The sequence below is a fragment of the Blennius ocellaris genome, assembly GCF_963422515.1.
Source record: "Blennius ocellaris genome assembly, chromosome: 17".
Taxonomy (NCBI): Eukaryota; Metazoa; Chordata; class Actinopteri; order Blenniiformes; family Blenniidae; genus Blennius; species Blennius ocellaris.
This window is the reverse complement of record NC_137666.1, coordinates 9,845,226-9,859,619: the sequence shown is the minus strand read 5'-3', so window position 1 is coordinate 9,859,619 and position 14,394 is coordinate 9,845,226. Positions and strand designations below refer to the sequence as shown.

Genomic DNA, 14,394 nt, shown 5'->3' with positions numbered 1-14,394 from the left:
ATGAGCAGGTATTGAAATATTGGCCATTATTGCATCATTGTTTACTGCAGTTTGCATTCCTGGTGTTATGTATGCCTCATTCAATCAAGCCAAAGTGTGTTCAGGGATGTTACCTGAACATTTCGAAAGTCTGCAGGTTTGAAATCCAACACAAGTGCTAATGATGCTGTACCTACCACATCCTCTTGAAATGTACTCATGCTGTAATTACGGCTGCTAATTTTATTTAGTTAAAACTATAAGATTGGCAGCAACATTCTTTGAAATGAGCAGCAACAATGCTCCGAGAATATTCTGTCAAATAAGACAAAAAAATATAAATAAAGATGAGGATCTCAAGCAATCCTTCGAGCTTGTTAATATCTTTCTTATTGCCTTTGCCAGTTGGAAATTTTGATTCAACTTTGATTGGTTTGCGCAATCCAGGATGTCGAAGAAGCAGCGGGAAAACAGTACTGTGGAAAAGTTGATGCAAAAGTGCTTTGACAGACTCTGCCTGTTGGAAAATGTGTTGTGGACTGATGAAACCGGGTGAAAAACCATGACTGCATGTCCACATAAAAGCATCACGTCAATGAACAGCGCCATGACTTTTTTTTTTTTTTTTTGACTGCCTTACTGCCTCTGGCGAGGGTTAAATTTATCAAAGTGTATCATGAATAAAAATGCTTGTCTGTTGTCCTACAGAAAAGATCGGTGAAAATAAGTTGATACTGCTGGAAAGTGGCTGTATATTTCAAAGGAAATCTGAAATCTAAATTCCTGCTGAATGTCAGGCTCGTCTGAGATTATTGAAGGTTCTGCTTGTAAATAATTCCAACTTTATTTCCTCATTAACTATAATGGACCATTAATGTTTGTTTTGTTTTTTCAAGCACATCTGATCGTTATTGGATCTGTAAGTAAAAAGGATGAAGGAAATATAAAGACAGTGAAAAGAATAGGTGGCTCAGCTGGCGCTGCATGGAGGTGTTTGCTTACACCAGTTAGAAATATTCTGGATTTTGCCATTTGGATGTTAATCAGATATCAGCTGCTGACTCGGCACATCTCTGTTGGAGACATAATAATATGCCACTAATTCCTGACTCGTCATCATCGTCATCTTCATTACGAGCCTGTTTTAGGATCACGTATTTGAAATTTTCATGACAAGCTAGAATAATAAAGAATGAAACTTGAATGCTTAAAATATTTCAGACATCATGTATAATCTGAAAAAAAAAAATATATATATATATATATATTTCTTGCAAGTTGTGATGAAACGTAAATCATAGGTGCAGGCTGTTTTTTGTCTGCAACATGTTTGCTTTAAAACCATTTCCGCAGCACTTTAACAGATGCATTGTTTGTTTGTGTTTTGATGTGTTTTGTGTCGACTCAGGCAAACGTTTGACTGGATGCACTCACAAATTTCATGCAAAAAGTAGTAGTGGAGCGGAGTGGAGTTTCTGCAAAGAAAAAAACAAAACAAACAAAAAAAACAGTCTAACTACCTCACAGCAGGAAGAGGGGGATGATGAGCCCCCCCCCCCCCCCCCCCCCACCCCCACCCCCCCCCCCCCCTTCTCTGACAGAGCTATTCTGGAGCTTTTCAGTCCTGTTGCAATTTCATGGTTTGCTGCGACATTGTTTCCAGGCAACGCTGGAAATGTTCCTGTCCCAGTGCCCCAGGGAATGAAGTGACAGTGTTTCAGCAGACACCAGCAGTATCAAGGAAATGACCTGGTACAGTTAGGAAGCATCTGCTGGTGAGGATGTGCATGCTTATCAAAGTCAAGGGCAGTGAATTTGGAGTTTAAATGACATTGTGCACATAAGAATCCTGTGGAACTGCTGAGACGTGCTTGACAAACTAGTTTCACTCATACTCAGCAGCTGCTTCTGTTACAGTACAGGGATCAATCTATCTATCTTTTTTTTTTCTTTTGAGTGTTGAGTATTAACACACGGAATAAAAGAGGAAAGACTTTTGACTTGTGTCACATTCTTCTGACCACCAGTTTAAAAAAAAAAAAAGCAGCAAATATATCAAAAGAGTCAGTTATACGGAGGCAGCTCAACTAATGAAGTTATGTAAAAATATTTGGTATAGCATTGAACCTGGCACCGAATAATGAAAAGAGACAATTCAAGTCACTGAACATGCCGTGATCATTTGTTCTCTTTGAGAAACTGCTGATTTCCTGCAAATGCTCCATCATCCTCAACCATCTGTAAAAAAAAAAAAAAAAAAGGGTGTGAAAAGATCTTTGTGTGAAGACGCCACAGGTCAGCAAGGTTTTGAACCGACTGAGATGACAAAGTGTCTCGGATGGTGGAGTCAGAATTAACGGAAAAACAACATGAAAGCATGGATTCACCATGTCCTGTATCAGCAGATACAACATGTGGGATCTTTTGAAGGATCAATCCACCATCAATTCCACGTCAAAGTGTCCTTGAGCAAGACACTGAAGCCCAAAATGTTTCCCAGTGGATGGAGGGAGACCCTCGCATGGCAGCTGTCATACTGCTGTGAATGTGCACGACAGTGGAAACTGCTTTACGCACGCCGCGAACGCAGTGGAAAAGTACCGTCGGTGAACTTCATTCAGCATGTGAAAAATTGCTTTGCACAACAGTCTACCTGAGCGTTGTCGCTGACCATGTTTTACTGGTTTCTTGAACACAAAAACCAGTTCACAGTAAAGTCCTCCAGTCACCTGATCTCACTCAGGAGGTTTCAAAGTGTGGAAATGACTCCCGCCCACCCTTCAGCTTAAGCCGCAGACACCTCTCATGTTACACAGCATGCTAGTTGATATATATATATAATTATATATCAAGAATATATGTAATTTTCATTCATCTCCATTACAATTGCAATGGAGTACACTTTCATAATAATGGTTTCATATTCTGTCTCTTTTATTTATGGTTTATTTTTTGGGGGGAGGGGGGGGGGGGGGGGGGGGTACCACTGGAAAACCCCACCAGTGTATTCGAGCATCGCTGGGATGTGCTGGAACATGATTGCAATAATGGATGTCCACAAAATTGCAGCAACTGTGTAAAGCAGTTATGTTGGTTTGAGGATCTTGGAAGGTTTTTCATCCTTTGTTGAATATATCAGAAAGAATATAGTTTTAAAAGAAACAGGGTCTCCAGCTCTGCTCAGAAAGATCCATGTTTCTGATGTTGCAAAATGCCTGATAGATGTATGACACACCTCCAAACCAGGCTTCACTCTTAACTATAATAAATATCAAAATGTCTTTTTTTTTTTTTAATAGACAAGAGAAATAAATCCATTGTTGGTCATTAAAAATACTAATTATCAACATTTCTTTAAATGGAATACATTTTTTCATTTCTATAAAGTGCTGTGGAATCTTAATTCCACATTGTATACATTATGTGGTATGAGCGATTTAACTTTAATTGACAGTCATTACTCATGTTCCATAAACCTTCGACATGATCAGATTACACAAACTAGTAACAATATATACTTCACCGCCTTATCAATTAAACAGGCGTTCCCACACACATTGGACTCGGACACATTTAAAAAAAGCATCATCATTTGGAAACTATTTATTGAACATTTGCAACCAGATATCAGTTAAATACAGAACTTTTCATTTCTCTCTCTACATCCCCCAACAGCAGGGACTGGCTCCACTTCATTACACTCTGAGAGGAGGGAATGTTACAGGACTTGGTAAGGCGCACACTGTGCTGGAAGTCATTTGGCTTTCTGTCTTCTGATAATAAAGAGAAACGAAATCTGAGTCTGCCTCTCAAATGTCCAACACAGATTCCTCTCCTCGCGACTGTTTCACCTGCAGCCCGGCGCGTTTGTCAAACCTGGGCATACAGACCATGGCAAAATGACGCACACACACAAAAAAAAAAGAAAAAAAAAAAAAAAGAGAGGAGGCGAGAAGAGAAAACCAGTAAAGACGACTGAGACTCACTCCTACAGAGTTTGGTCTCAGGTGACTGAAAAGCTAAAAGTAAAATGATCAACATGAATATATTAGAAAAATGGCAATTAGTCTGTAATAAACGCCTCGCCTCCACACCTCCCAACAAGACCGGGGTTATAAATTAAAACTGTCCAAATAAAATCGATTAACCAAGACTTTGGGCCCATTCAGTTCCATTTCAAGACTGGAAAATCCTCATTGAAAAAAAAACTAATGGCACTTTTCAGTCTTTTTGAACTGGAATCTAGAATCTCGACTCCAATAAAAATGGACCCCAACCCTAAAATCAACTCTAATTTACATATATGGGTGAGGCGCTCTTCAAGCTTCCGCCGTTCTGGCAGTTGCTCCCCGCGGGACAGGGAGGGGGAACTACATGATCTCAGGGGTCGGAGGGGTGGTGGGGGTGGGGGGGCTAGGCCACGGTTTTGAAGGTCTGCAGTATGAGGTTGGTTTGGTGGATGAGCCGGTTTGCACTGATGAAGACATTTATTGCCCTGGAGAACAAAGAGAAGGACAAGGTGAGGAAACAGGCGCGGTTTTGCAAAAAAAAAACAAAACCCAAAGTGTATCAACGGGGGAATCGAAATGAATTCAACAAAAAACAAATCTGTGTCACGGGGACATTCAAAGTCTGACCACAGGTTTTGTGAAATGACCAGCTGGGGCGCGGCAAACATTCCCGGCCCGAGCGCTCGGGAGAGCTCGAGGTACAACGTGGGACGACGGTTTAACGTTCGGCATGCAACGAGGGCGAAAGCTAAAACTCGACGTGGAGCTCACAGGCTCACCCCGCTGGCCTCGGTCACTTTTTTGTTGATTCGTGTGCGATTTCTAAATCAAACCGAGACAACTGGCGGCGCGTGGGACGCGTACGGTCGCCGTCCTCACAGTCTGCGGGCCCAGAACCAATTTCCAGAAAATGGATTAACTGTTGGTTCCTGTCCTTTTCTCTACCTCTCTCCCACTCATGCCAACCGGAATAGCAGAGAGCCGCCACCTCTGGCTCCGCAAAGGTTTCATCCTGTTAGAAATAGTTTTTTTTTTCCCTTTTCACCGTCGCTTATTTCCTGCTCATATGTAGTTGTCGGTTTCTCTCCGTTAAAAGCACCTAGAAATGACTAGTGTTGTATGTGGTGCGAAATAAATAAAGTTGAATTGAATTGATGAAATTACTGAATTAAAGTGAAAAATAACTGACGACCCTCTATTAGAACTGTATCTTTTACATTTCAAAGCTGTGGCTCAGTTGAGTGGGTCATCTTTTAGTGTCCCTGGGAAAAACGCATCAACGTCTGCACCGGTGTGTGACAGTTTGTTCTCACAGATGAATAAGACCACGTAAAAGTTAACACTTTTTATAGTTTTTGGCTATTCTTGTATCTCGACTTTCCGTCATTTGTTATGCACTTCGAATTGCATTAACCTGCAATATAATTGCCATAAATTAAGTTTATTTGAATTAATAGACATTTGAGATATTTCAGTGCTGCCTTGATATTCCTCAGTTTGTATAATGAGCCCAAAACCAATGCAATTACATCATTGGGAATGAAATGCCACAGTAAAACTAGTCACTTTCTTGTATTCATTCAAAAGCAGCAATTATTTGGCATTAACCTCAAAACACCGATTCCATTTTCATGTTTCTAGTGTCCCATTACATCTAAACACTGTAATACATCCTCGCTGATGAATCCAACTTATAAAAACAACTGAGATTCTGCTGGAGGCTTATTTCTTTGCTTGACTTGCTTGTTTACTGTATTGATCTGAACACAAGACAAGTTCTCATGTCCTGAAAATGAGTAAGGAAAATTGTATCAGAAGGGCATCAGAGACTAGCGGAACAGTCAAATCTCAAGGGGGGGTTGGAGATTTTGTTAATAAGCCATTCAAAATGTCTGAACGAAGGCTTAACCCGGAGCATGGCAGTGATGATAACTGGAGACGGTAAATAAAACTAGATTTTTGGTAAAGTTTTGGGAAAAATTGCAAGTCTCATTGTTCTAGGTGAAAGTGAGATTTGATCGCCAAAATCTTCAAAATATGAGCCTTGTAATGTGCTCGTGTTCTCGTCGGACGAACGCAGAGTTAAGTCATCGAAAGGTCACCTGCAATGTAAAAAAAAAGTTCACACCAGCTTGGTCAGCCGCCTCTAATGAAGACAACCATTAAAAACTCCCCGACCTTTGACTCTAATGATGGAACACATTCAGATGCGTGTCGTCATGGTTACACTTACTTTCCGTCTTTGAAGTATGTTTTGAGGGTGTCACTGAAACTTTTGGAGTACTTCACAAACTCCTTTTTCTGGTGCTCCAGGGCCTGATTGAGCAAAGAAAAGAAGAAGAAGAAAAAAAAAACTATAAGAAATTGGGGGGAAAACATGAAAGAAACCAAAAAAAATTGCATGTGCAGGCTTCCGTTACTCACTCTGCGATTCTGGTACTGATATTTCTTAATGACGTTGTTGACTGTGTCCAGGAGTTCTTTTATGGCGCTGGCGATGTCTCTGCAAACCCAAATCAGAACCAATGACTTCAAAGGACAAATTCAAGCCGACGGGTACGCGATCCATACTGCGTCACGCACGTTCGTGGGCAATCGAGACCGTCCGTCTCAACCACTGTCTGTCACTTTCCGAAACCAACGATCTGACATTTCCCAGAGCAAATAAAACGCGATGGACGCGCCTGTCGAGGATATTGTCTGAGCGCGTGTGGCGTTATCTCACCTTTCTAAAGTCACATCACAACAAAACACCCACGGCAGTAAACCCTGGCAGAGGCGTTATTCGCATATAATGACTGGCTTTTAAATGCAACGCGAACAATATGTAAATACAACAAACAAAAATTAATTTCCTGCGGGCCTTTCTAATACCCGACGATTGTGGATGTGTTTGCTGAGCTTTTCGCCATACGAGTATCTGTAGTATCAGGAACACGCTCAGATCAATAAATACTAAAAGTTGGAACTGCAAGTAAAAAAAAAAAAAAGAAAAAAGAATTCTCCCACGGGTGGTGTGTGGTTTCTGAACTGGCGTGATCACTGGAAAGTCCTGCAAAGATTAAAGTCACTGGGAGCCTGAGCTCCGCATTCCATAGGAGAGATGATCGTTATGTGAAGCGCTCTGTCTCGGTGTACGCCGCTCGCGTTTTAAAAACAGCAGTGAGTGTGTGTTCTGCCGCTCGCACTCACTTGATAGTTTGTAGGAAGCGTACTCTGTCATTGATCTCGTCTGGGATTTTGCTGAGGATGTGTTTCAGAGCTCTGGCCTTCTCGTTTAGGTCCTGGAACTCCTGCTCGGGTCGGTCAATCATGAACTCTGGAGGAGGGGAAAAAGACAAAAAAAAAGGGGTTCAATTTCAGAAGATTCAAAGAGACTTCATTTAGATACTCTGTTAGGTCAGAGTGCAGGAGAGGCGTACAGGTGCGGCACCGTGACTACAGAGAAGCACAATATCGAGTGAAATAATATTAAGGCAGAAAGTTTCACTTTAAAAGGTTACCTGACCGTTGATTGAGAAAGTGAAAGTCATCAGCTTTACTTTGTGAAGCCGAATTGAACGACCACAGAAGTAACGCATGCGCACATGTGCGTATTATATTATTGCCACTTGGCTCATGTGATAAGTTTACAATTTTGTTTCTAGAAATATTCTAATTCTCAAAGCGGTGGACCTGCACTCTTATGACTTATGTTAGACGTTTATTAATTAATCTCGGAGAGGAACGGTTTCACCAAAAGCTAAAAGGATGTTATAAAAATATCTTTTGAAGTTAAATATCAGCTCTGTATGTTGAGTCGACATTAATTCCACGGCTTTCCCTCAATAAATATCCATTACAAGTTTCAGTCTTCAGTAGAAAAACAATGCGATGAGATGCAATTAAGCACAGAAAATTGGGCCATTAATTCGGTAACTTTTTTTTTCGATTGACAGCACTACTTTTTAGTTATGATGTCCTTGAAAGAATCACAAGATTTAACACTGGGATTATATCTGGTGACCTTTTAGTTGTTCCATTTCTGATCTGGAGCCATGTAACATCTAGATTAACTCCTGAATCCATCACTTTTTTTCTCTAGTCTGTGTTTTACATATATACAATACAGTCGATCTGCATAAAGAATCATGTGGAACGAACCAAGTTTTGAGTATTGTATTGGAAAATAGGGGACAAAATGTCCATCAATAAGCCAATGCACTTTGAACATCGAATTATCTTTTTTTTTTTTTTTTAGATAATCCAAATCTATTAGAATTTCACATCAAACTCTGCATTGCTTGTGTTTCAGACTTTCAGCTCTCCTCACTGGAGCTGAATGTCTAATATCCTGCACGCGCCTCGATCTCGGGGAAATCTCCACCACATCTCCTCCTCCTCCTCACCGCCGCCTCTTCCCTGGTGGACTCACCTTCCACATCGTCGGCTGCCATGCGCAGTAGGGATTCAGTGAAGTTGATCTGCACGTTCTTCTTCTCCAAGATCTTCATTATGATGTCCTGGGTCAGGCCAGGGTTCTCCCTCTCCGCCTGACAAAACGAGAGACGGATGATGGATGAGGGGAGAGAGAAAGGTGTCGCATAAGAGAGAGAGAGAGAGGGGCGGGGGGGGGGGGATGTTGCAAGAGCTCAGCTTGTCTTCTCCAATAACGGCAAGAGGAGGCTTAGCTGGAGCTTCGGCGCACAAAGCTAGAACTTCATAGAATGTCAGGTGTCCGCTGTGAGCAGTTCAGACGAATACAGAAAAGCTCTCCTCCTGAATAATTCAACCTTAAAGTACGGCCAGCGGGGAAGCAGCGGGGGCAGCAGAGGGCCCGATCAGAGGGACGAGCGGACAAAAGACCCACAAATGTCACAGAAAAGCAACTGTAAGGTGATCACATCTCCCTTTAGTTTGTATAACAACAAAGCCGCTTCATTAATATTTCATCGCCACGCGCGCGCCGAACGCAGCTACTCATCTGTTGCAGTATGGAGCCAATCTATGACCACCGCGCTCTTGTTACTCCGCCGCAATCAGGGCAGCCTATAAGGCATTAACAAAAGTCAGCACCTGATGAATGCAGACGGTCGCGCCGACGGAATCAGCGCACCAATCTGAATATCTGCGCTTCTGATAGCTACCGACGTAATCCATTTGAATATCAATCACGAGCATTGAAGCGCTGGAGTCTAATGAACATCATGAAAGCCTAATATATATCCAATAACAAAAAGATAAAGCTGGAACACTGAGTATTTTATATGCACTACCGAGAAGACACTGTGCTTTACAATACTAGTGCACGTCCCCTTTACGAATTTTCTCTCTAATCCGGTGGCCAGGATGGAGAAAATTTTAAAAAATGCTCGGGTTTTTTTTTTTTTTTTTTCCCTTCAAAGTCACTGTTATCTCCAATTTGTTCCTAGAAGATCACACTGCCGTTGTAATAGTGGACATACCGCCGCACCGAGACCCAAACCGACAGATCAGTGACCGATAGCGACCTTATCGCCTGCTAAACGGCTGAAGCATGAAAGCCATACTGTGTTTGAGAGAAAAATGTGCCCGCTGCCGACTAAAAGAAAATCATGCAAAACCATGCGTCCTCAAACCACACGAGGACGAGAAATACTGCGGCAGCTGAGATCTGAGATTGCACCTTCCTCCTGGGAAAATTGAAGGGTACCGAAAGAGAGTTCAAACGATGGTTAGGGATAATTAATTTAAATTCTTTATGCTGTCGTTTTGCCGGCAAGATGACACACTGGCCGACAATCTGGCTTGATGAAAAACGCCGAGGTAAAGGTGATTTCAACTTCCCTTATTCTCGCAAGGTTTGTGATTTTATCTGGCCCGTGCTAAGGTTGCGCAAATTGATCATAATCGACAAGAGGGAAACGCATATCTACATATTGCAACATGCTGAAATTTTCAGGTACTGTGCATTCATGTTCTAGAAAGTTAAAAGACAGTGATATGATTGAAGACTCTATTACTTTTTTCTTTTTTATATATATATATATATATATATATATATATATATTGGCCACAGAGAAGGAAATCAAGAAAAAAAATTTTTACAAACCGTCTATCCCAGTAACACCTGGTTCCAGTAAAGTAGCAAGAAAAACAACACTGTGATTTTAACATAATCTTGTTTTTTTTATATATATATATATATATATATATATTTATCGCAAAAAGAAAAACAGAAACAAATACCCATTTTAACTCGAGATGGCAGCTGCATGATGGAGTATTGAGAAAATCTGAAGCAGCTTTTGCTGTCAGTGACGCCTTGACAACCAGGCAATTTAGGGCTAAATTTCCACCGGCAGTCAGCGTTCACATCCACAGCAAGTCTTTAAACCAAAGCCAATAGTAAAGCCGGCCGCTTTCTAATGAGAACATTGCATTCATCTCTCAACTGAAAGTCAAAACAACTTTATTTTATTAATTTGTGGCGACAGCCTCTTGTTCCCATGAGTTATGTGAAGACAATTCCCAAAGCACGCTCAGGAAGCTGCTGAGTACTTCAAATGATAAACCTTTTGCAGAAGGCAATTGGATAGTTCTAAAAGTAATCTGGCCGTGACTTTTAAATGTATAGATCCTGCTCGATAACATAACTTTACCTGGATGGATACAATTCAAGGTACAAAACACATTGAGGGACAAACAGGGCACCGAAAACACATTTGTATTTCGCCCCAGCTATCACCTCAGCTTATCAATAACGATCAACATTTCTAGCATGACATCAGGCGATCACAGTTTGAGTTTCGCTGCTGTAAAGCCGATGCCGAGTGCAGCTCGCCGTCCTGCTTCTCACAACACAACAGATCAGTAAACATGCAGTTAAAACAAGCAGATCTCAGGAATCAGGCTGATGCTGTTATGAACACTCTGTCGCAATCTTATTTCTTTTTTTTTTTAAATCACAACTATGTTCTCTGGTTAAGCAAACCTTTTTTTTAATCTGATCTTAAGAGATATTTTAAGATAATGTATATGTATTTAAATGATGTATATGCTACAATTATAAAGAATCAAATAAAAATGCTAAAAAAAGAAGAAAAAAAAAGAAAAGCTTTCTGTATCTCCATCCACCCATGATCACTCATGAAACTACATTGTACGTTTACATGGAGGATTTTCGCGGGTGACTCGTGCCCTTTGCCCAACATCAGCAGAGATTAGGTCCAGCACATGGAGCCTCGGCCTGAATAAAGTGGTTAAAGAAGATTGATAACTGAATTGATCCACGTTACGTCTACATAAAGTAAAACCTGGAGGGGGTTTTGCTCGCAATTTGTCAAGAACTTTCAGTAATATTCACATTTGAAACATGGTGCCTGTCATAATGTCATCATACAGAGCATCAAACAAACCGTAAAAGCATTCAACCGGTGTCAGGCGACTGGAACGCAGCTTTGATTCAAAACAGATTGAAAGATTGAAAAAAAAATTAAAAATACACAAAGTCCTAAAATCTAGTTGCTTTATATTTCACTCCTACCTTTATGAAGGCTGCTCTCAGTGTCTGAGCTCCTGATAGGTTGATCCTTTCCAGCTGATGAAACAGAAAAAAAGGAAGAAACATCAATGTCAAACCTTGGACGTGCTGGGGTTACCTCTGTGCTTCTCAGCAGCTGGCGACAAGATGGAGCATTTTTAAAAAGGCAACCCGCTTGCCAGGTTAGATTCAACTGCGTTGTCAAAGCAGCAAATGCCACCCCCCACCCCCGGCTCTACTTTTTCATTTTACATGGAAAATAACATGGGAAATGGTTTCCAGGTTTCTGATTTTCCAATTCAGCGAACCCGTCAGTTTCCTGTGAGAAATGCTTACACAATACTGTAGTTTTTAATCAACTTGGTGTTTTGGGTGTCAGAAAAATACACTTTAATAAATGTCATATAAATGTAAATCACACTGAATCACATTAGCTCCTGCCATATGAACTCCATCTCACAGGTCTCACCTGCTATTTGGCCAATCAGTCAAATTAGGTTACAATAAATTGCTACAAAAATGTGTTTCTTCCCTGTGTCTCACACAGCCTCTGTACTTTCTTGCTATTTAATCAAGTAATCCCCAAATGGACTACACTTATACATATAAATATGACACACAAGCCTCTTCTCGTCCACACGGGACGCTTTACCTCATTGAAAACTGGGTACATCACGGCGTACAGCGTCATGGATACCATGGAGTTTGTCTCCGCTTCATTCTTCATCTCCTCCATTGTCATCCTCCAGGGAGGAGCAGCGCTTGTTGAAACGGTGAGGAGGAAACTGCAGCTCACACACGCTCACACACACTCAACCACTCACACGCGCTCTCGAAACCACACCAGCTCCAGAGCGACAAGAGCCTGCAAACACATTTTATTTTTTTTTAACCAGACATGAAAGAGACGCAGAAAAAGAAGGGTCAAGATAAGATTCTCGAATCTTTGTCACTTGACTGTTTGCAGTGACGCCCAGCCTGATGAAGTGGAGCATGAAGTGACTACAATGCGAGTGACTCACATCTCCTGTCGTTTGTCAGGGTCAATAATATATTCAATATTTCAGCATCCAGTCACAGGTGTTTAATCACTGACATGATGCTTTATGCGAGAGTGATCCCAATGGATTCTGAGCAGCGACAACAGCCAACATGATAAATGTGGAAGAGTACCAAGACAAGTATTTTTACATAAGCTGACACTTTGAATTTAAGCAGTGAACCTCACTGAAAGTTATTCACCTTTATAGATGAGTTTCTTGTTCAGATTAGTCCAGACTGTGTTGAGCCAACTAATCAGCATTCGTTCCTTGCACCCCATCAACACAGATGTACACAGATAACGATGAGCTCGGGCTGTGCTGCACTTGTTCAGCAACGTGTACAGATAACCTGTTGGTTTGTTTAACTTGGAGGAGGGGAGTGGCTCCGTTATGGGTTACCTGGCTGGTGGTGACACCGAGGCTTCAAGGATCAAAGAGCAACTCAAATACAAGGACGAACACACCATCCTAACACAAGAAATACAACTGTAGACAATTGGCTTGAAGAAATAGCTTTAAACAAATTGCTTGGCAGTGTACCTCGCTTTCATATCGAGACGAGAAAACGAATAGCCACTACAGATACTCGATCCACTCATGACCCACTCAAGGATGCAAAAACATATCTATAATGTAAGAAAGCATCTACTTCCTAACAGAGGTGTCTTGACGCGATGGATGCTAACTTGAGTGTGAAAGCAGCTAACTGGTTGCAGCCCCAGGTAACTGCTACACGGCTAACTGTGTAGCCGACGGATCGCCAAACCGGGGCAGTCGTTTTTTATCAGGCGGAAGAATCCGTCGAAATTCAGAATCCAAATCTAAACGGACAAAGGGGAAGTTATATATTTATCTCGATTGTCCTCCCGAGGCCTATAGACGAGGGACTCGATGGCAGCGAGCTGCTAGCAGCGGCGCAGCTTTCGTGCTCGCGCCTGTAATTGGAACAATGAGGTAAAACATTCCAACACGCAGCTTCCGGACCAATACGTCAATTCCCGTACGTGTGTCAAATGCGTACTTGTATCTACCTTGGGTCTGACTTCTTAAATGAGCCGGTTACGCCGTCGATTGCCTTTTAGCCGCTGTGTTTTCTTTACAACTTAAGGCGGAAGTTTTTTAGGACTGGCCCGAGCGACATCTTCCGGACCGTTGCTACGTAAACACAGCGTCTCCAATCAGAGAGCGAGAGAGGCGCCGTGAGCGTGACGTCAGATAGAGAGTTACATTTATCTGTTAAGGGCTTTTTTTTTTTTTTTGACATTTTTTTTCTATTCAGTATGAATATTCTGTGATCTATCAGCAATTCAAAATAGTTTATAATCACAGTTTCCACTTGAGTGGGTTGAACTGGTATAATAGTGCCATAATAACCTTTAAACGTGAATTTAGTTTTTGGTACAGTGCAGAATATACGTGATGAAAATGTCTATATTGTCACAACATCAAACAATTACTACAGAAAATCATTCACCATCTGAATATAAAGCTAATTCCAATGCTACTTTCTGGTGCAAAATGCTGTGAAATGTCCAAAAACCTTTTCTTATAGCTGTTGCATTTTGCGTGTTTTTACAAATTAACCTTGATAGCATGGTTTTGAGGGTCGCTTGCTCGCAATGAGGTAGATAGCTTTCATGGAAATTTCAGTTCAGGTTTCAGGGACGTGTTGTGTCCACGACTGTTAAGAAATCTGTTAAAAATCAATGCTTTCATTGAAAATTTTATAATTTGCTTGTTGGTTGGTGTGCTGGATTGCTTTTGTATGGATTTTTCTGCTTACAAAATCATACATTAATTGTTTGTTTGTTTTTTTCAGACCAGGTCCTATTTGTTTTCTTTTTTCCTTTTATTTATCTGT

At 41.2% G+C, this 14,394-nt stretch overlaps 1 protein-coding gene across 1 annotated transcript; it reads right to left on the bottom strand.

The window, feature by feature from the left end:
* Positions 1-3,577: 3,577 nt before the first annotated feature.
* Positions 3,578-13,679, bottom strand: LOC308142706 (programmed cell death protein 10). Its single transcript, XM_080513233.1, has 8 exons — positions 13,565-13,679; positions 12,143-12,355; positions 11,494-11,547; positions 8,404-8,521; positions 7,182-7,308; positions 6,414-6,492; positions 6,223-6,305; positions 3,578-4,474 (listed from the first exon to the last, which is right to left on the bottom strand). Exons 2-8 carry the CDS (start codon positions 12,230-12,232, stop codon positions 4,393-4,395), a joined length of 633 nt encoding a protein of 210 aa, XP_080369359.1. The 5' UTR covers positions 12,233-12,355; positions 13,565-13,679; the 3' UTR covers positions 3,578-4,392.
* Positions 13,680-14,394: the final 715 nt, after the last annotated feature.

Excerpts from the sequence above, each read along its gene's own strand:
- LOC308142706 (XM_080513233.1), bottom strand. The coding sequence starts at position 12,232 with ATGACAATGGAGGAGATGAAGAATGAAGCGGAGACAAACTCCATGGTA. Across the intron at positions 11,548-12,142 it reads TGTACCCAGTTTTCAATGAG|CTGGAAAGGATCAACCTATC; the intron begins GTAAAGCGTCCC and ends CTGTTTCATCAG. Across the intron at positions 4,475-6,222 it reads ACATACTTCAAAGACGGAAA|GGCAATAAATGTCTTCATCA; the intron begins GTAAGTGTAACC and ends TTTGTTCTCCAG.